Source organism: Phaenicophaeus curvirostris, chromosome 9 (genome assembly GCF_032191515.1).
Source record: "Phaenicophaeus curvirostris isolate KB17595 chromosome 9, BPBGC_Pcur_1.0, whole genome shotgun sequence".
Lineage (NCBI taxonomy): Eukaryota > Metazoa > Chordata > Aves > Cuculiformes > Cuculidae > Phaenicophaeus > Phaenicophaeus curvirostris.
In genome coordinates this window covers 33,127,697-33,142,602 of record NC_091400.1, presented here as the reverse complement: position 1 = coordinate 33,142,602, position 14,906 = coordinate 33,127,697, and the positions used below count along the sequence as shown (strand labels likewise).

The 14,906-nt window shown below is 52.9% G+C and overlaps 2 protein-coding genes across 3 annotated transcripts in view; one reads left to right on the top strand and one right to left on the bottom strand.

Moving 5' to 3' along the window:
• The window catches only part of CDH23 (cadherin related 23), a 219,312-nt gene that overhangs the window by 186,186 nt on the left and 18,220 nt on the right, over positions 1–14,906 (top strand). The window contains exons 38-39 of the mRNA XM_069863405.1: positions 13,378–13,599; positions 13,682–13,801. Coding sequence (XP_069719506.1) covers positions 13,378–13,599; positions 13,682–13,801 — 342 coding nt within the window. The remainder of the gene's footprint in view (positions 1–13,377; positions 13,600–13,681; positions 13,802–14,906) is intronic.
• VSIR (V-set immunoregulatory receptor) lies at positions 565–11,806 on the bottom strand. Of its 2 annotated transcripts, none has more exons than XM_069863396.1 (7): positions 11,635–11,806; positions 6,492–6,950; positions 5,685–5,732; positions 4,277–4,384; positions 3,142–3,169; positions 2,494–2,678; positions 565–2,211 (listed from the first exon to the last, which is right to left on the bottom strand). In XM_069863396.1, exons 1-7 carry the CDS (start codon positions 11,696–11,698, stop codon positions 2,174–2,176), a joined length of 930 nt encoding a protein of 309 aa, XP_069719497.1. In that variant the 5' UTR covers positions 11,699–11,806; the 3' UTR covers positions 565–2,173. The 2 variants fall into 2 exon arrangements, with proteins under 2 accessions (XP_069719497.1, XP_069719496.1); XM_069863395.1 differs by having other exon boundaries at positions 1,302–2,211; positions 2,494–2,681; positions 11,635–11,802.

Sequence of the window (14,906 nt, the reverse complement as noted above, 5' to 3'; positions counted from 1 at the left end):
GGGTACATCGACAAAGCTGCTCCTCACCACCTAGATGTTCTACAGCCACCCCTCGCCAGGGCTGCTTCAGCCACCCACTCTGAAACAAGAGTTCAAGTGAAGTGCCACAGCTTCTCACTATCCTCATGAGTGAAACCGTGAGTGCTGACGCAGTGGAAAACAAGGCTCTGGCTCAATGTTGTCAAACAAGGTGTTTGCAAGAGCTGGTGAGACCCAGCAAGGTGTAAGCATCTTGCCCAGAGGTGCCATCTTCGCCACCAGTAGTGGGGGCTGAGGTGGGGTGCCAGGGCTCCTGCTCTAGCACGTGTGGCAGGCTATGTAGTTACCGCACAGTTTTCCCCTTAAAGTCTTCAGTTTTCCTTCTGTTGAGTTTTTCAGGTGGGAAACAAGTCCCTGCTGTGCTGCGCCAGTGCCTCTGATGGAGAATGTGGTGGCTCAGCTCACCTCTGCCTGCCTGCAGCATGGAGCATCCAAAACATGGAATTCTTGCAGCAAGGAACAAAACCTGTTTCCAACAAATCTTTATTTTGTTGTCAAACAGGACATTCCTTAACAAAAGGAGGGACTCAGAGAGGGTTTCAAAGTGGTTTGAAGCCATGGGCAGGAAAATCCCCCATGTGCCTTTGCAGCTGCAGGGATAGGGAGAAGGAAACACCAGAGGCACTGGGAAAGCTTTCCCAATAAAGCTGGGAGAGAGGCTGAGCCATAGGTAGCCATAAAACACAAGTCTCATGCTCAGGAAGTTACATCCATGGTGGGGTATTGGTGCTGGCTTCTCCTTTATCCCTCTGCCCGGTACTGAACCAACTTGAAATTGCTCTTGCTGAAGCCAGAGCCAGTTTATTCAAACTCTGCAGTGGACCAGGATGTCCCCAAGCCCATTGTAGAGGCAAACACTGTTTTCTCCAGCCTCACAGTGTGACAATCCAGTACACTGCTGGGGATGCTCTGCCTGGGCACGCTGCCTGGTGTGGCCGTCGCTGAGGTCTGACACTGTTTTGATATGAGTCATGTTTATGTTTGCCTAGTGGCAATTTTTTCCCCACTTTACAACAAAAACAGAAGCAAGAGAAAAAAAAACCAAACACACCCTTTGAGTATTAGTGTCTACTACAAGGTTTTATCTCCTCGCTGGGGGCTGAGTCACGCTGGAGCCAGCCCCGTGGCTTCTTTTGGATAAGCAATGCCAAGGTGCTGTGCTTGGACAGAGGATGCTGTGAGGGCCTTCTGTGTCCCCTGGGGCACTGCAGGGCTCTTGGGGATGGCCATGCTGGCACCTAGAGGATGGGGGCAAGCCAGCCAGAGCATTTCCCAGCGCCTGCTGTGTGCTCCCATGTCTCCCCCTCTCCACAGGGGTTCTCAGCCACGTCACATGAACATCCTCCAGCACCCTCCAGATGAACTTTCTAATTTACAAGCATTCAGGGGAAATAAAAAAAAAACCAAAAACCCATAAACATCCCTTTTTTTCTTTTAATCAGCACTGATAATGAAACGAAGAGAAAGATAAATTCCCCTGATCCCAAGCCAAGGATAAAATTGCAGCAGCAATAGAGCTCCTCCCAATGTGTGTCAAGCTGAAAACGCAGCAGCCTCACAAGTTCTTGGCTGTCTGAAAAGGCTGGTGGGGAAGGAGGGCTCCGCCAGCAGCAGGGAGCCTCTCCCCTTCCTGTTTTGCAAAGAACAAGGTAGTATAAGGTTGGCCAGTGCCCCTGGTGCCCCTGTTTGTCTTGCGGTGGATAAAGTACTTTACCGTCTGCTCCTGGAGAGGATGTTCAGTCAAAGAGGCAGAAACAGGTTAATGCTGCAGAGCTTAAGCCCCTGGCAATAAGTTAAATCCTTGGAGAGGTTTGCAGGTGTGAGTCGTCCTTCCCCTACCTGCATCCTCGATTTCTAGCTGGTCCATAAAACGTAAGCAGTTCAGAGTCATGCTTTTCTCAATAGAAATAGGTAGTTAAAAACCAAAATCCAGGCAAGTGAAGTTCATTTCCAGCCCCGGTGCAGAGCCAAGGCAGGAGGCAAGGGCAAGACTCCTGCACAGAGCTTCATTTTTTAAGGCTTTGCTGCCCATGGCCGTGCTGCTCACCTGGGGTTCTTGGCTCGGCAAGCACGGCACAGAGGCTGTCTGTCCTCTCCCGGCTGTGGCTGAGAAACATGGTTTCCTCCAGGATCTTTAGGCTTTCAAGGAATTTGGTGAGTCCGGAACAGGATCTGGAAAGGGGCAGACCAGGAGCATTAGTCCAGCTTGCAGGGGGATAGTCCAGATGCGGGGATATGCTTTGGGAAGTCACCCAACCCTGTTTTTGATGGCAAACAGAGGCTTTGGGTCCTTCCCATCTTCAAAGACCTGGAACTTGATGTCCCACATAAAGAAAAGTTTGCAGCCAATATTTAACCCCTCCTTTCCCATTCACCCCCCACCTTGGCTGCCTCTTTCCTTTCCACCCCTCCTGCAGCGGTCCCCGTTGGGGCTCAGCATCACCAGTCACTCACCCAGCGTTGGGAAGAAGCAGTCTCCAGGGCCAGGCGGGGACAAGGGGGTGCCAGGCTCGGAGAGCAGGTGCCGCCCGGACTCAGAGGGCTGACGGCTTGCCATGTAGGAGAGCTGGGGTCTGGGCCGCAGCTCCGTGCTCGCTGAGGGGACTGCCTCAAAGACTGGGTTTTCTATGCCTTGGGCACTGCTGTGGGAAAGGAGAGGGCATGAGAGGTGGGGATCGTTTTTATTTCAGGAGCCTTTTTTATACCTAGTATTTTGGCTGAGCGCTGGGAAGCACCAAACAGGGCAGGGAGCAGGTTCAGACGATGGCACCTCAGCTGAGAGCAAGCAGGCAGCCCAGTGCAGACAAAAGCTTAGCCAAAAGCACCGTAGTTTCAAGTTCTACTGTGGCATGGGGAGATGTGTACCCTTGGCAGGAGCAAAAAGAAAGGGAACGTTTCCCGTTTGGAAGGAAGAAAGAGAAACAGTGACCACCCAGAAGGAGACAGGACCCAGGACGTGGGCGCCACCAGCATCCCTCGTTCTGCCCAGCAAGGATACCTGCCAGCTTCAAGAGGAGGAAGGGAGAGGGCAAGACTCCAGGATGTAGGCAGAAGGGGTGCAAGGAGGTTGTGGGGGAGCTGGAAACACATGGGTTTCCTCACCTCTCCATCCTGACGAGCTCGTGAGCACCTGCCAAAGATGAAATGGTTGGTCTGAGTACCAGCAGTGTGATGCCCAGCATCAAACCCACACCAACTGCCACTGCTGTTTTCTGGTGTCTCATCCTTCTCTTTCTCTGCATTTCCCCCTCCATTTCTCATTTCTTCAACAGCAGCCTCTTTGCCCCTAAACCTCCTTTTCTGTATCACTGCCAGCCCCTGCCTTCCTCCCCAGTGCAGCCTCCCCCTAGACGGGGCAAAATGGATGCATGAAGGCACACAGCCAGTTTTTTGGGCCACAGATGCATGTTGAAAGCACAGTTCCCTTTCCTGTGGCTGGCACTGTGCCTGCTGCTGCTGCTAGAAACCAAAGGGTTTGCCCAGAACTGCCCACCAAGCTTGGTGAGAGAAACCACAGAGTCTCTGTCTTGCCCAAGGCCTGATGAAATAGCTCTGCTGGTTAAGGTCCTGCCGCTTTCAGCTTAATTACTGAAATCACTGGAAGCTGAGTGTGGGTAGGAGCTGGCAGTTGGCTGTACCTCTGCACTGCCTGGTTTTCTAGGGCTGGGGCAGTGGGGGAAGCTGTGGTTTGCTGAGGTCCTTTTGCTAGAGACATGTAAGGGGCTCTTGTTAAAGAATGGGGAGAAAAAGCACAAATAATGCTTTTTCCATCACTTAGAAGGCAAAGCTCTTCTTTCAGCTATGCGGTGGAGGGATGGGTGAGTAAATGAGCCGGGTCTTGCAGTGTATGGGGATGAAAGCACTCAGTGGGGAGGGGGCCGGGCAGCGTTGTTGCAGTCTTAGTGCCCCCCAGCACACTCCTGGGGTGCCTTGCTCCTACCCCACACTCCTCACCAAGAGCCTGCAGGTATGCTCAGCCCTTTGCACGAAAGCTTTGCAGGAGACACCTGGCAGGGATGTGTCTTTGGGCCACCTTACGCAGTGCCCGTGGGACTCAGGGCAGCCAAAGTCTGTCACCCGGGTGGGACACATTCCATCCCATCCCATCCCATCCCATCCCATCCCATCCCATCCCATCCCATCCCATCCCATCCCATCCCATAAAGGCTGTGCCAGCACTGGTAGGGAGATGAGATGGATCTCCCTGTGGGCCAGCTGGCAAGAGGAGGGTACGTACGTCTGCTGCTGACTGCTTGTCTCTGTTTGTAAATCAGGAACAAGATGAGGGGCAGGCAGAGGATGCCCACGATACAGGCACCAGTTGCCAGCGCGGCGGCCGTGATATCTGCAACAGAAGAGGGCAGAGCTGGAGCTGGTGGCAGGCAGGGTTTCCCTTGCCTTTCCTTGGTTTCCTCAAGCCACAGCAGAAGCAATGCAGTTCCCATACACGATTGCCCTGCTCCTAATGGGATCTGTGCAGGAATGCATTGCCACTTGTGGAGATAAGCTCTGAGGCATCAGTGTAGGACCTTGACCAAAGTCCTTCATTGCTGGAGAATACCTCAAGGTCTTTATTTGGTTTTCTAGATATGAGGAGAGAAGCGGGGGGCCCTGATAAAACCCTTTGAAGTCAGCAGAAAGGCTCTCAGTGAATTCAAAGCATGCTGACTCCAAACCATGGCCAGCCCATCAAAATCAGGTTGCCTCAAAGTACTCGGGCATCAAAGGGCTCGTTACTCAAGGCATCTGCTAATGAACATCCCCCTGGAGAGCTCTATATCAGAGGCTCACCAGAAAGGCTGTCAACCTTCAGGGACATCTGTGGCCATCAAGGTCCATGTGGGATGGCTTGTGCTGGGATCAAGAGCCGCCTAAACCAAGGGCAGGTTCAGCTGATGTCCTCCTCTCCAGCATATCCACCTGGAGAAGCAGCCTCTTGCTCTGGGTGTGTTGGAGGGAGATTTTCTTTTTCCCTTTTCTTTTTTGCCTGGCAGGACAGGGTGGCCCACCATATGGGACCGAGGGTCTGAGACAGAAAGCACAACTCTGAGGGAGAAGGGGACAGTTTCCACTGGCTGCACTGTCCCCAACCATGCTGCAAACCAATAATAGCAAAATCTGCCCTTTCAGCCAGCAAATGGGAGTAGACAGAGCAGCCCACGGAGATACCACCTGCACAGCAAAGTATGGGCACCTCCAATGTCTAGACACAGTGCTGGGGGAGCTTTGTGTTGCCTGAGCACTCAAGCAAGATTGGGTTTCCCCTGCTAGAGCATCTCTGCTTGGGGAGAGGTGGCATGGACTCAGGATGGCAGCAGGGAGTTGCAAGTTTCTGTGACTCTTCATCTTTCTGTCCCTTCCCATCTGCTCACAGCAGCAGCTGCTAAGTCCCTAGATTGTGTTTAGCGAGAGAGCTCAGATGTTTAACAACCACAGGTCGAATGATCTCCACGGGCTTCAGGACAGTCGCGTCCAAGTGATGGGCCAAAGGAAGCTCTCCTGAACCTGAGGAGGCAGCCTTGGAAATCACCCTCCCAACACCTCACCATGAGGTTGCATCTGGACACTGGTGTGTTTATAGCAAGCAGTCATCCTAGGGAAAAACACAGGCCAGGATGGCGTGCAGTGAGGGTTTTTCCCTTTACCTTTGCTGGTGCCAGTGTGAAATGTGCAGTTTTGAAGCCCTCCTCTGCCTGTGGAGAAGAAGAAAAATGTGTTAGATCTCAGGGGGTTCACTCGGGTACCACAGAGCTCCCACACCTGCCAGCTGTGCTTGCCATTGCTCACCAGCATTGAGAAAGTCAGCACAGAGGACCTCAAAAGCAAGAGTTTAATCCTGGGAACCTTAAACTGAGATTCCAGCTGCAAGACCCTTTTTCCCTTGTGATGGCAGAGCCTGTCCCTGGCCATGCAGTCTCTTTACTTTTTGGCCATAAAGAAAAAATATCTACTCTAACACTGCAAATTAAGGACAGGGGATGCCTCCTTCTCCTGTTTGCACCTCCCTGGGCAGCTGTTCCTTGTGGGCTGCTGCCCCATGGTCATCCACAAGTGCTGCATCCCAAGCGGTGCCTGCAGCCCTTACAGCTGGGCTTGCTGGCCAGCCAGCTCCTTTTATTGAGGTTTGTTTTCCTCCCTTCCAGAAAGAGGTTGAGGAAGATCAGTGAAACTATGTAGCATGGATTTTATTGCATTCCAGACTCTTGATTTATTTTTTCCTTTTTTTTTTTTTTTTCCAATGTTCCAGTGCTCTCTGGCCCTAATTCAAACCTTCAGCGTCTGCTGCTCTTTGACTCTTGTAGCATGGCTTGGGCTTTCAGCATCAGCACGCCTGGCCTCCCCAGCCCCAATGCTGCACCCCAGCATCCCCCACCAGCCCTTATCTGCTCCCTCACTGTAACGCACCCTGATACGGACACAGGACTGGTAGGGGCTCCCCTTTCCCCTCTCACCTTTCTGGATCTGCAGCTCCACAAAGCCATGAGCGACTTGCAACGTGTGAGGCTTGCCGTGCTCCCTCCTGGCCTCCACGGCGTAGCAGCAGTAATTCCCACTGTCCTGCACCGTCAGGTTCATCACCACGATGTGAAAGGCACCGTGGTGGTCGGGGACGAATTCCACCCCGTGATGGCTGCCTTGCCCCCCAAGGGGGGATTTTTGGGTGTTGTTGCCCAGTGACTCGTGGTGCCTGCCCAGGTCGTGGTGCAGCTCCTTCTCGGTGACGTTGCGGATGTGCTTCTTCTCGGAGCAGCTCTGGTCGCCGTTGCTGCTGAAGTACCAGGTTTTGTAGAGGAGGTCGTGGCGGTCAGCGAGGGGACCGCTGACCCGGCAGGTCAAGGTGACGTTCTGGCCCTCAGGGCAGATGCAGAGCGTGTACGGCGTGGTGATCAGGAAAGTGGCCACCGGCCCTCCTGCCAGGCATGGAGACTGAGTCAGACCTGAGGCTTCCCCTGAGTTCATAGCAAAATGGGGCTCCCTCCCCAAACAAGCTCTGCAAACCCCATCGCTGGTGTTGACAGAGAGATGGGTAGGGATTGCAGAGAGCAATGGGAGAGCAGGAACACCAGCCTGCAGGCAGAGGGAAAAAAGACTTCACCCGTGCCCTTAGGGTGAGAAATCTCATGAGCTCTCCTTATCCCAAGAGATGCGAAGCATGGTGTGAGCCCTTGACTTGCTCTGTAGCAACATCCCAGCATGGCTGGAAGCACAATTTCACCCTAGAAATAATCCTTGAAGGAGAGGCATGCTTTAAATAGAGCTGAGCATCAGCTTTTGATAGCGGTGGGAAGACAGAAGTTAACCCGGGGCTGGCAGAGAAGGTGGGGGGTAAGCTGGCACCCAGGGCACCAGACCTCTGCACAGCAGGGCAGTGGGGTATGGCTTGTGAATGAAGAAATACAAGCACTGCTGAGCCAGCTGCAAATTAAAAGGAGGAAAAATAATAGCTAAGAGGAGCCCATGCCCCCCTGAGATCAGGCAGGGAGTGAGTCCCACCCTGCATATTTTTCAGCTGCTGGGGAGGAGAAGGGGGAACCGACTGACAGTGACTGCGAGGAGCTGCTTGAAAATGAAAACAGTTTTCAGAGAGAAATCTCTGACTGCTGCTGGTTGCAAAACATGGGCGAGAGGCACAGGAGTGAGGGACGTACTGCGGCATTATTGGTTCCATCCCAGCACATCGACAGCTTTGCTTGAGGAGAGAGAGAGAAGAGCGAAACCAGGAGAGTCTTTGATCCTCTGGCCCCACAGCCACTTTGTGTTTGCAGAAGTGCAAACGTCACCTTCTGAAGCTGAAGATTAGGGAGATTCTGGGTTCATTTTCTTTAAATTATTAAGAAAAAGAGGTTCCTGGGGCTAGTTTGCAACAGAGAAGATGATATCAGGACAAGCTGTTCTTTATTTTGGTAACATCCTGTTGTGCCATCAGCTCCATCCCTGTTTCGCTTTGAGGTTTTTCACTTGCTATATCGAGCGGGCGGCAATCACAGGCGTGGTGTGCTGTGCCTGCCCACAAGCCACCCAACCGGGCAAGGGGCTCCCTATCAAAGGGCTGCTGGGAGAGCATCCTTCTCTGTTCAGGGTCACTGCGTCACCTCCTGGGTACAGGGCTCTGCTTCAAAGAGTGAAAGCGAAAATGTCCTCTGAGCTTTCCCACCCCCTCGCGGTTATTTATGGCTTTAAGGACCATGGTGATGGCTAAGCCCCGTAAGAACAGTTGTGAAGCCCCCCGAGTCCCAGAAAGGGTGCCTTGCAGGCAGAGAAGGGTTCAGGGAAGGGATCTGCAGTGCCAAGGAGTTCTGCAGAGCCAGGAATGGTGTGACCTTTGCTAGACTTCTCTGGCTTATTGCTCTGGCTTCCTGCAGGCGCCTCAGCCTCCTCCCCACGGCACGTGCCAGCATCACATCCCTGGGGCTGCTCTGGGGCAGAGGTTTGTATGGCCTGAGCCAAACGCTGCCTCATTTGGGCTTGATTTCAAGCCCCAGCTGCTCTTCTACCTTGGATGCTGCTGGGGCCGGGAATGCTTGGCTGGGCTGACTGGGTTTTGGCACACAGTGGAGTGGGTCTCCCACCTCCTTGCTAGCTCTCCAAGCACAAAAGGCACCTCAGATATGTTTCTTGATACCTGCCACAACGGGAAGTGTCTCATTCACATCAGGGGTCCCTCGGGAGCCAGGGGAAGGGAAGCCAGAGCTCTATTGGAGGAAGCCACACTTCCAACACCTTGCAAAAGTATCTGCAGGAGCCTTTGTTTCCCAGCCCCCCCACTTCAAATAAAAAGGGACTGCCTCGCTCATCTCTGCACAGTTTGCAAAGCTGTGCCTTATTAGGCCGTCCAGCCTCCACCCCCAGGGTTTGATGGGAACCGTCTGGATGGAAAGCCAACGCAGCCCACGCTTTCGGCAGTGGATCCCAGCCGCAGGGAGGGGCAGAGGTTACCACGTGTGTGAAGCCTTCAGCATTACCAACTTCCCTTCTTTCTCCCAAGCAGGGGAAGGCTTCCAAAAGCCAGCGAGTGGAGGAGAAAACAGCTGGGGAGGAGTAGTGACAAGGCTTAATGTGCCCCGTGGCAGTGCCAGGGAAGTTGTTGTTCCCTTCCCGAGATGAAGAGTAATGAAGCTTTAAAGCCGTGCGAGGTGCCAGATGGTGCCCAGAGGAAACGTTTTGTGTCATTGCCTTTACACTAAAGCTCGTGGATCTTAATCTTCCCTGGGTGCTGTGGGCTTCTTCCATGCCCAACCCCCAGGTTTGGCTCCATCCCATCCCAGTCAGACCATTCCTTTTGAAGTCAGCACTGCTCACAAATCTCAAAATAAACCCAGATGTCCGGCTCGGCGCAGTTCCAGCCAAGAGAGCCAGGGGAGCACTGGACCCACCAAAGTCCAAGCCAAGAGCTGTCATATTGTCACCATCTGGTAAAGACCAAGGAGATCTCAAGTGGGTGCCAAAAGTGCCTCTCTTCCTCTTCGACACTTCGGTGGCTTCAGCTTCTCCGCACCGACCCACAGTGTTGTGATGGTGCATCACACAAACCGGTGCAGCACTGGTGCATCCTTGGGGCTGGCTCTGCTGCCTAGCTTGGAACTTGCGAGCCCTCCTCTCAGAGAAGACGAAATGCAAAAAAGAAAAGTGCAAAAGCCAAGGAGCCTGTGTTGCTTTGCCAACAAACAGCTTAAAGAAAACAGGACTTCATGCCAAATTCTGGGTCAGCAAGCAAAAGCCTCTCCTGGTTTCTTCTCCTAACTTTGTTCCCTACCGTGGCAAGCAGGTGTTTCCTTTACACTCCTGTGACTTACAGAAGTGATTTCCATGTCATGTTGTCTCTTCCCACTCCAGGGAAACCTAGGTGGGAGGGCTGAAGCTTTTGGAGGCCTAACCCATCTCAGAGGAGGAGCTGCCAGAGAAAGAGCCGCTGCTCGGTGCTGGAGCAAGGAACCCACATTTAATTCCTCTTCCAGGAGCTTTTGTAACAGCCTCACATAGAAGTGCCACAAGCCCATCACCACTGTGCTGTCATTATGCTTCAGAGTTATCAGCCAGGTGAAATGTGTAGGAGCATCCAGACCTTAGCAGCACGAGTACTTAGGGCAAGAAAGAAAAGACTTACTGAAGATGCCAAACACCCCTTAATGACCCCCATCTCCCACATCCCGAAGGGACAAATGGCTCTTCAGCAGTGGGGCTGCTCCCGCGATACCAATCATCCAGGCTGTGGGGAGAGCAGCCTGGAGCTGCTGCACCCACAAAAGGTCCTCGCCTTGCTCTTCTTCCAGCACGGCCCTGGCTCAGAGACAGGGTCACAACTCCAGGTTTGTGCTTGGGATGCAGTTTTGGAAAGCCCAGCTCAGCTACCATCCTTTGAGTGGAGAGGCACTGCTTCCCCATCCACCTCGCTGCCAGTCCGAAACCACGTAGGAGTTGGATGTTTCCCAGGGTTCTAGTTCTCCATCAAGACCGGCTAAAATTAGCTGGGGGTTCAGAAAGTTTTGGCAGGCACGTGGTGGCACAAAGCTCAACATCGGTGTTGCAGAAGGTCTGATGTTCAGTCCCAGCACACCAGGTGTGTAAATGAGATAATCCAAAGCCCTGTGGAGGTGCTGGGAATCACTCCCTGATATCAAGAGGCTTGGATGAGAAGCAAAGCTCCCTTCAATCTGCACCAGCCTTGCTGACCAGCAGAGAGAGGAGAAGGGACCCTCTGCCTCATTGCAGGGGGGCATCATTTCTTCCTGGGGATGTGCCAGCAGGAATCTTGAAGGCAGTCGCTTTGCAGTCCCGGACAGAGGGAGAAGCCAAGCCCGATAGGATGCTCACCATCCACCTGTGCAAGGCAGGGAGGGAGCATGATCCTTCCCAGCTTTATTCCCTGACCCTTCATCTGCAGATTATCTGTGACTTCTATTGCCACAAGCCCATCTGCCTGCCTGGCCCCAGAGCCCCGGTGTGGAAATGCTGCCTGCAAGGGCTGTGCAGAGTCAGGCATGAAGCACCCTCCTCCCAGAGCATCCTCACCGCCACGCTGGAGAGTGGCTGGTGAGCTTCCAGCACTGGGTAGCCCTAGCTCAGAGGAAGGGAAACCTAGTGGCCGCACAGAGGGGTCCTGGCTCGGCCGCCTGCCCACCCGGAGAAGCTGCCCAGCACGCTCTAGCAATTATGGCAGCCTTAGGGAGGGCATCCCAGCCCTGGTCACACAAACCACCTCTTTCCACTCCCCCTGGGCTGATTAAAGGCTCCTTTTGCTGCGATGTGGGGCGACTGGGTAGCTGGGGACCTCTGCAGCGCCAGGGCAAAGTGCCGTGTGGGAACAGCGTGGTTTATTCCAGCTCTGGATCCTCAGCAAGGGGCTGGCAGGGACAGGGAGTGGCTGCTTTCCTTCCACACATATTAGATCAAAGCAAAGGAAGAAGCAAAAAACCCAATCCCAGAGTTTTAAAACAGCGGCTCCCTTGTGACCCCTTCTCTCTGATACAACCAGCATCACATGAAACACTGGTTCGAACCTCCCCCCCCACCCCCGACTCTGAACTCAAATGGTAAGAAAGTAAATAACTCCAAAAATGCCCCAAATTCCTTGCGCCGAAGCAAGCTGGAGCTTACCGTGGGAAGCGAGCAGGCAGAGCAGAGCCAGCGACAACCCAGGCCGGGGGGATGTCACCTCCATGGTGTCTGGGGCGACTGCGGGGACCTCGCTTCTGTGGAGTCACCCACACGCTCCGAGCAGCCCCGCAGCGGCAGCCGGACTTGCACACACAGGAAATTTCATTGAGATATTACGCCCAGCGATGGAGAGAACTGCGAGCACCCCCAGGAGGCGAGATGCGAGTGGGTCTGCTGGGGTTTTTTACCCTTGCAGCATCACAAGAGGTACCTTAGGGCAAGCTGGTTCCCTTGCGCACTGTTTCAGGGTGCACGGGAGGCAGCCGGGAAGGATGCTCGCTGTGCTGGGATCATGCTGGTGCTGGCCCCAATTCCTTCCTCCGGCACAAGCTGATCTCCAGCTTGCTTCGTTAAAGCTCCCTTTGCTTCTAATGATTCTTTTCCCCACGTTTTTGAGAGTTAAGTGCATAGAAACTACCCTGTGATGAGCAGAAGGCAGGTACAGGGAAGGGTAACTCGGAGCGATGCCAGCTTGGGGAAGGGAACGGAGCTTTCCCTAAATAAAAAGGGGAGCAAAGCATCCCCCTCCCGCAGCCCTTTTACACAGGGGAAGCCTTTGCCCTTGAAGAGCAAAGCAGCACCGTGGGTTGACTCACTTAACTCCTGGAGCTTCACTTTGAATTCAAAAGGCACCAAGGAAGCCTCCAGCCACCTTGTTTCCAACAGTGCAGGCAGGTGCCTGTTCCCTAGAGAGTGCAGCCCAGAGACACACTGAGGTTTGCAATCCGCAGGAAACTTTGCTGCTAACCTGCTCTGAATTTGGAGCATGCAGTGAAACAGAAAAGTAGCTAATTACCATGTGGCTTTGTGGTTTTGACAACAAACACCTCCGTGATTCTCTCTTCGAAAATGTAACCCTTGTCTGGCAGGAAGAAATTCAATGCTGGGAGAAGGTGTAGGCATGAAGTCCAGAGATTCCAAGCAAACAGCTTATCTATCCTGAGAGCCCGTCTCTGAGCTGAGCCCTTAGGGAGGACAGCACATTTTTGTCACCTCCTCATCCACAGATGTGCCCCCATGGTGACACAACCAGAAGACAGCCTATAGTAAGGACATCCAAGTGCTTGTGCAGGGTCACATACAGCTGGAAGAAGTTCAGGACAGGCTGTACCTGACCGGCAGTGAAATAGGGGTTAGCAGGTGGATGATGGCACCTCAGGGAGGAGAGCTCAGGTGATTCAGATGCTCATTATTGTTCTTCTCCTGAGCCATGGCAGCAGCATCACCAGGTGTTTTCCATCCTGCCACATTGCCTCACTTGGTAACAACAATCAAGGTGTCCCCAATATCAAGGTGAGGACTCACAGGGGCCTTCTCCAAAGGCAACAAGACATGATGGGGTTCCGCTGCTGGTTTTCTCTCTCCTGTGGGCTGCTCCTCAGTGGTACTAGTGATGGTAAAAAACAGGTGAAGGAGAGGGATCTCACAGGCATGTGCTTTGCTTGGGAACAAGGCTGTGATTTAATCTCTGTATGTTTATCTCTGCACCCAACCGTTACCTTGAGAAGGGTCTGTGGCCACGGCTCACTTCATTTTAAGCTCTGCATCGTGTTCGTATTTCTTGGGAGGATTGAGCCCACACTAGTCATTGACCTTCACGGGTTCAGCCTACCCCAGCCAGCTCCAGAGGTTGCAGAGCCAATCCCTCCACAGTGCTTAATGTGATATCCCTGTGTCCCACAGGCCACTACCATGGTGTACGTCACTATCCTGGATGAGAACGACAATGCTCCCACTTTCCAGCAGCAGCTGTACGAGGTGACCCTTGATGAAGGTCCCTCCACGCTCAATGCCACCCTCGTCACCGTGCAGGCCCTGGACCAGGACGAGGGACCCAACGGCACAATTGTGTATGCCATCACTGAGGGCAATATCTTGGGTACCTTCTACATCGACAGTGCCACGGTCAGTAAGGATGCTGGTCCCATCCCAACCATGCCTCCATCCTGCTCCCCTCACTCCCGGCCACTCTTTTTTTGCCTTGCAGGGGCAGATCCGCACGGTGAAGGAGCTGGACTATGAGATCAGCCATGGGCGCTATACCTTGATCGTCACTGCCACTGACCAGTGCCCCATCATCTCACGTCGGCTGACGTCAACCGCCACGGTAGGAAGCTGCTGGTGGGGCTGTGACACCACGGCCTCGTTGGGGCTGAGGAGTTGGCCACCGTGTCAGCAGTTTCACATCTCCTTCCCAGTGGTCATCAGTTACTTCTCCCATCTGCAGACAGTTTGCCCAGTTGCTGTCACCCCACTCACTCATGGAAATTGCAGAACGGGGACATGAGCAAGGGATTAGTTGGTCCTCATAAACAGAAGACATTCCTGGAATTGCTTTTAAGTTGCGTTATGTCACCTTTAGAGATCCCCTTCCTTCTTCTCACCTGAAGGGCCAATAGATAGTGAAGCATTGCTAGAGCATTAATTTTTGCTTCATCTTTATCTTCTCAGATTATTTATCTGCTTTTAAATGCCTTTTTCATTCCTTATATGGAGATTGTTTAAAGCCTTTAGTCATTTTTGTTTCTTCTCTCTATAGTTCTTCCATTTCTCCTGGACTGCAGTGAACTGAACTTAGTGCACTGCTCAAAGTGTGGGGAGGGCAGACTAGCAGCTCCAAAGCAAATGTTTTCCAGGAATTGAATACACGGGTTATTTTTGTGACTGCAACCAAAATTTGATGGGTTTTATGGCATGATTTTGGGGTCTGCAGGTGGAAGGGATCACTTTGATCCCTGTTGTGGAATGTTGTATATCACCCAGACTTCAAGCCAAGCATTTCTTTAAGTCCCTCTAAAGGAGATAAGTTCTTGTGTGCAAAGAAAAGAAGAGAAGAGAAACTGAAAGGGAGATAGGAGATTTCCATGGATAAAATCTGTCCCCGCAAACCAGTCAGTGCTGTGCTCCATGCTTGGGCAGATGGAAAGCCTTCAGCTGTGTGACTCTGATACTGCTGGAGATGCCTTCCTGGTCCAGCGGAAACCTCAAGACGTGGGGTTTAACTGCCAGCAGGGAGGGTGGCTGCTGCTAGCAAAGGCAGAGTTTTCCCTACTCTTAGCGCTTGAACTTGGTAACCCCTTCAGCAACAAGTACCAATGCTAGAAGGAATTAGAAACACCCTCACTACATGGCCTAGCGCGTTTGTGTCAACGCTGTATGAAAACATAGATTTTTAAGAGGGGGCTTAGTGATTATTTAAGATCCCAAGTGAT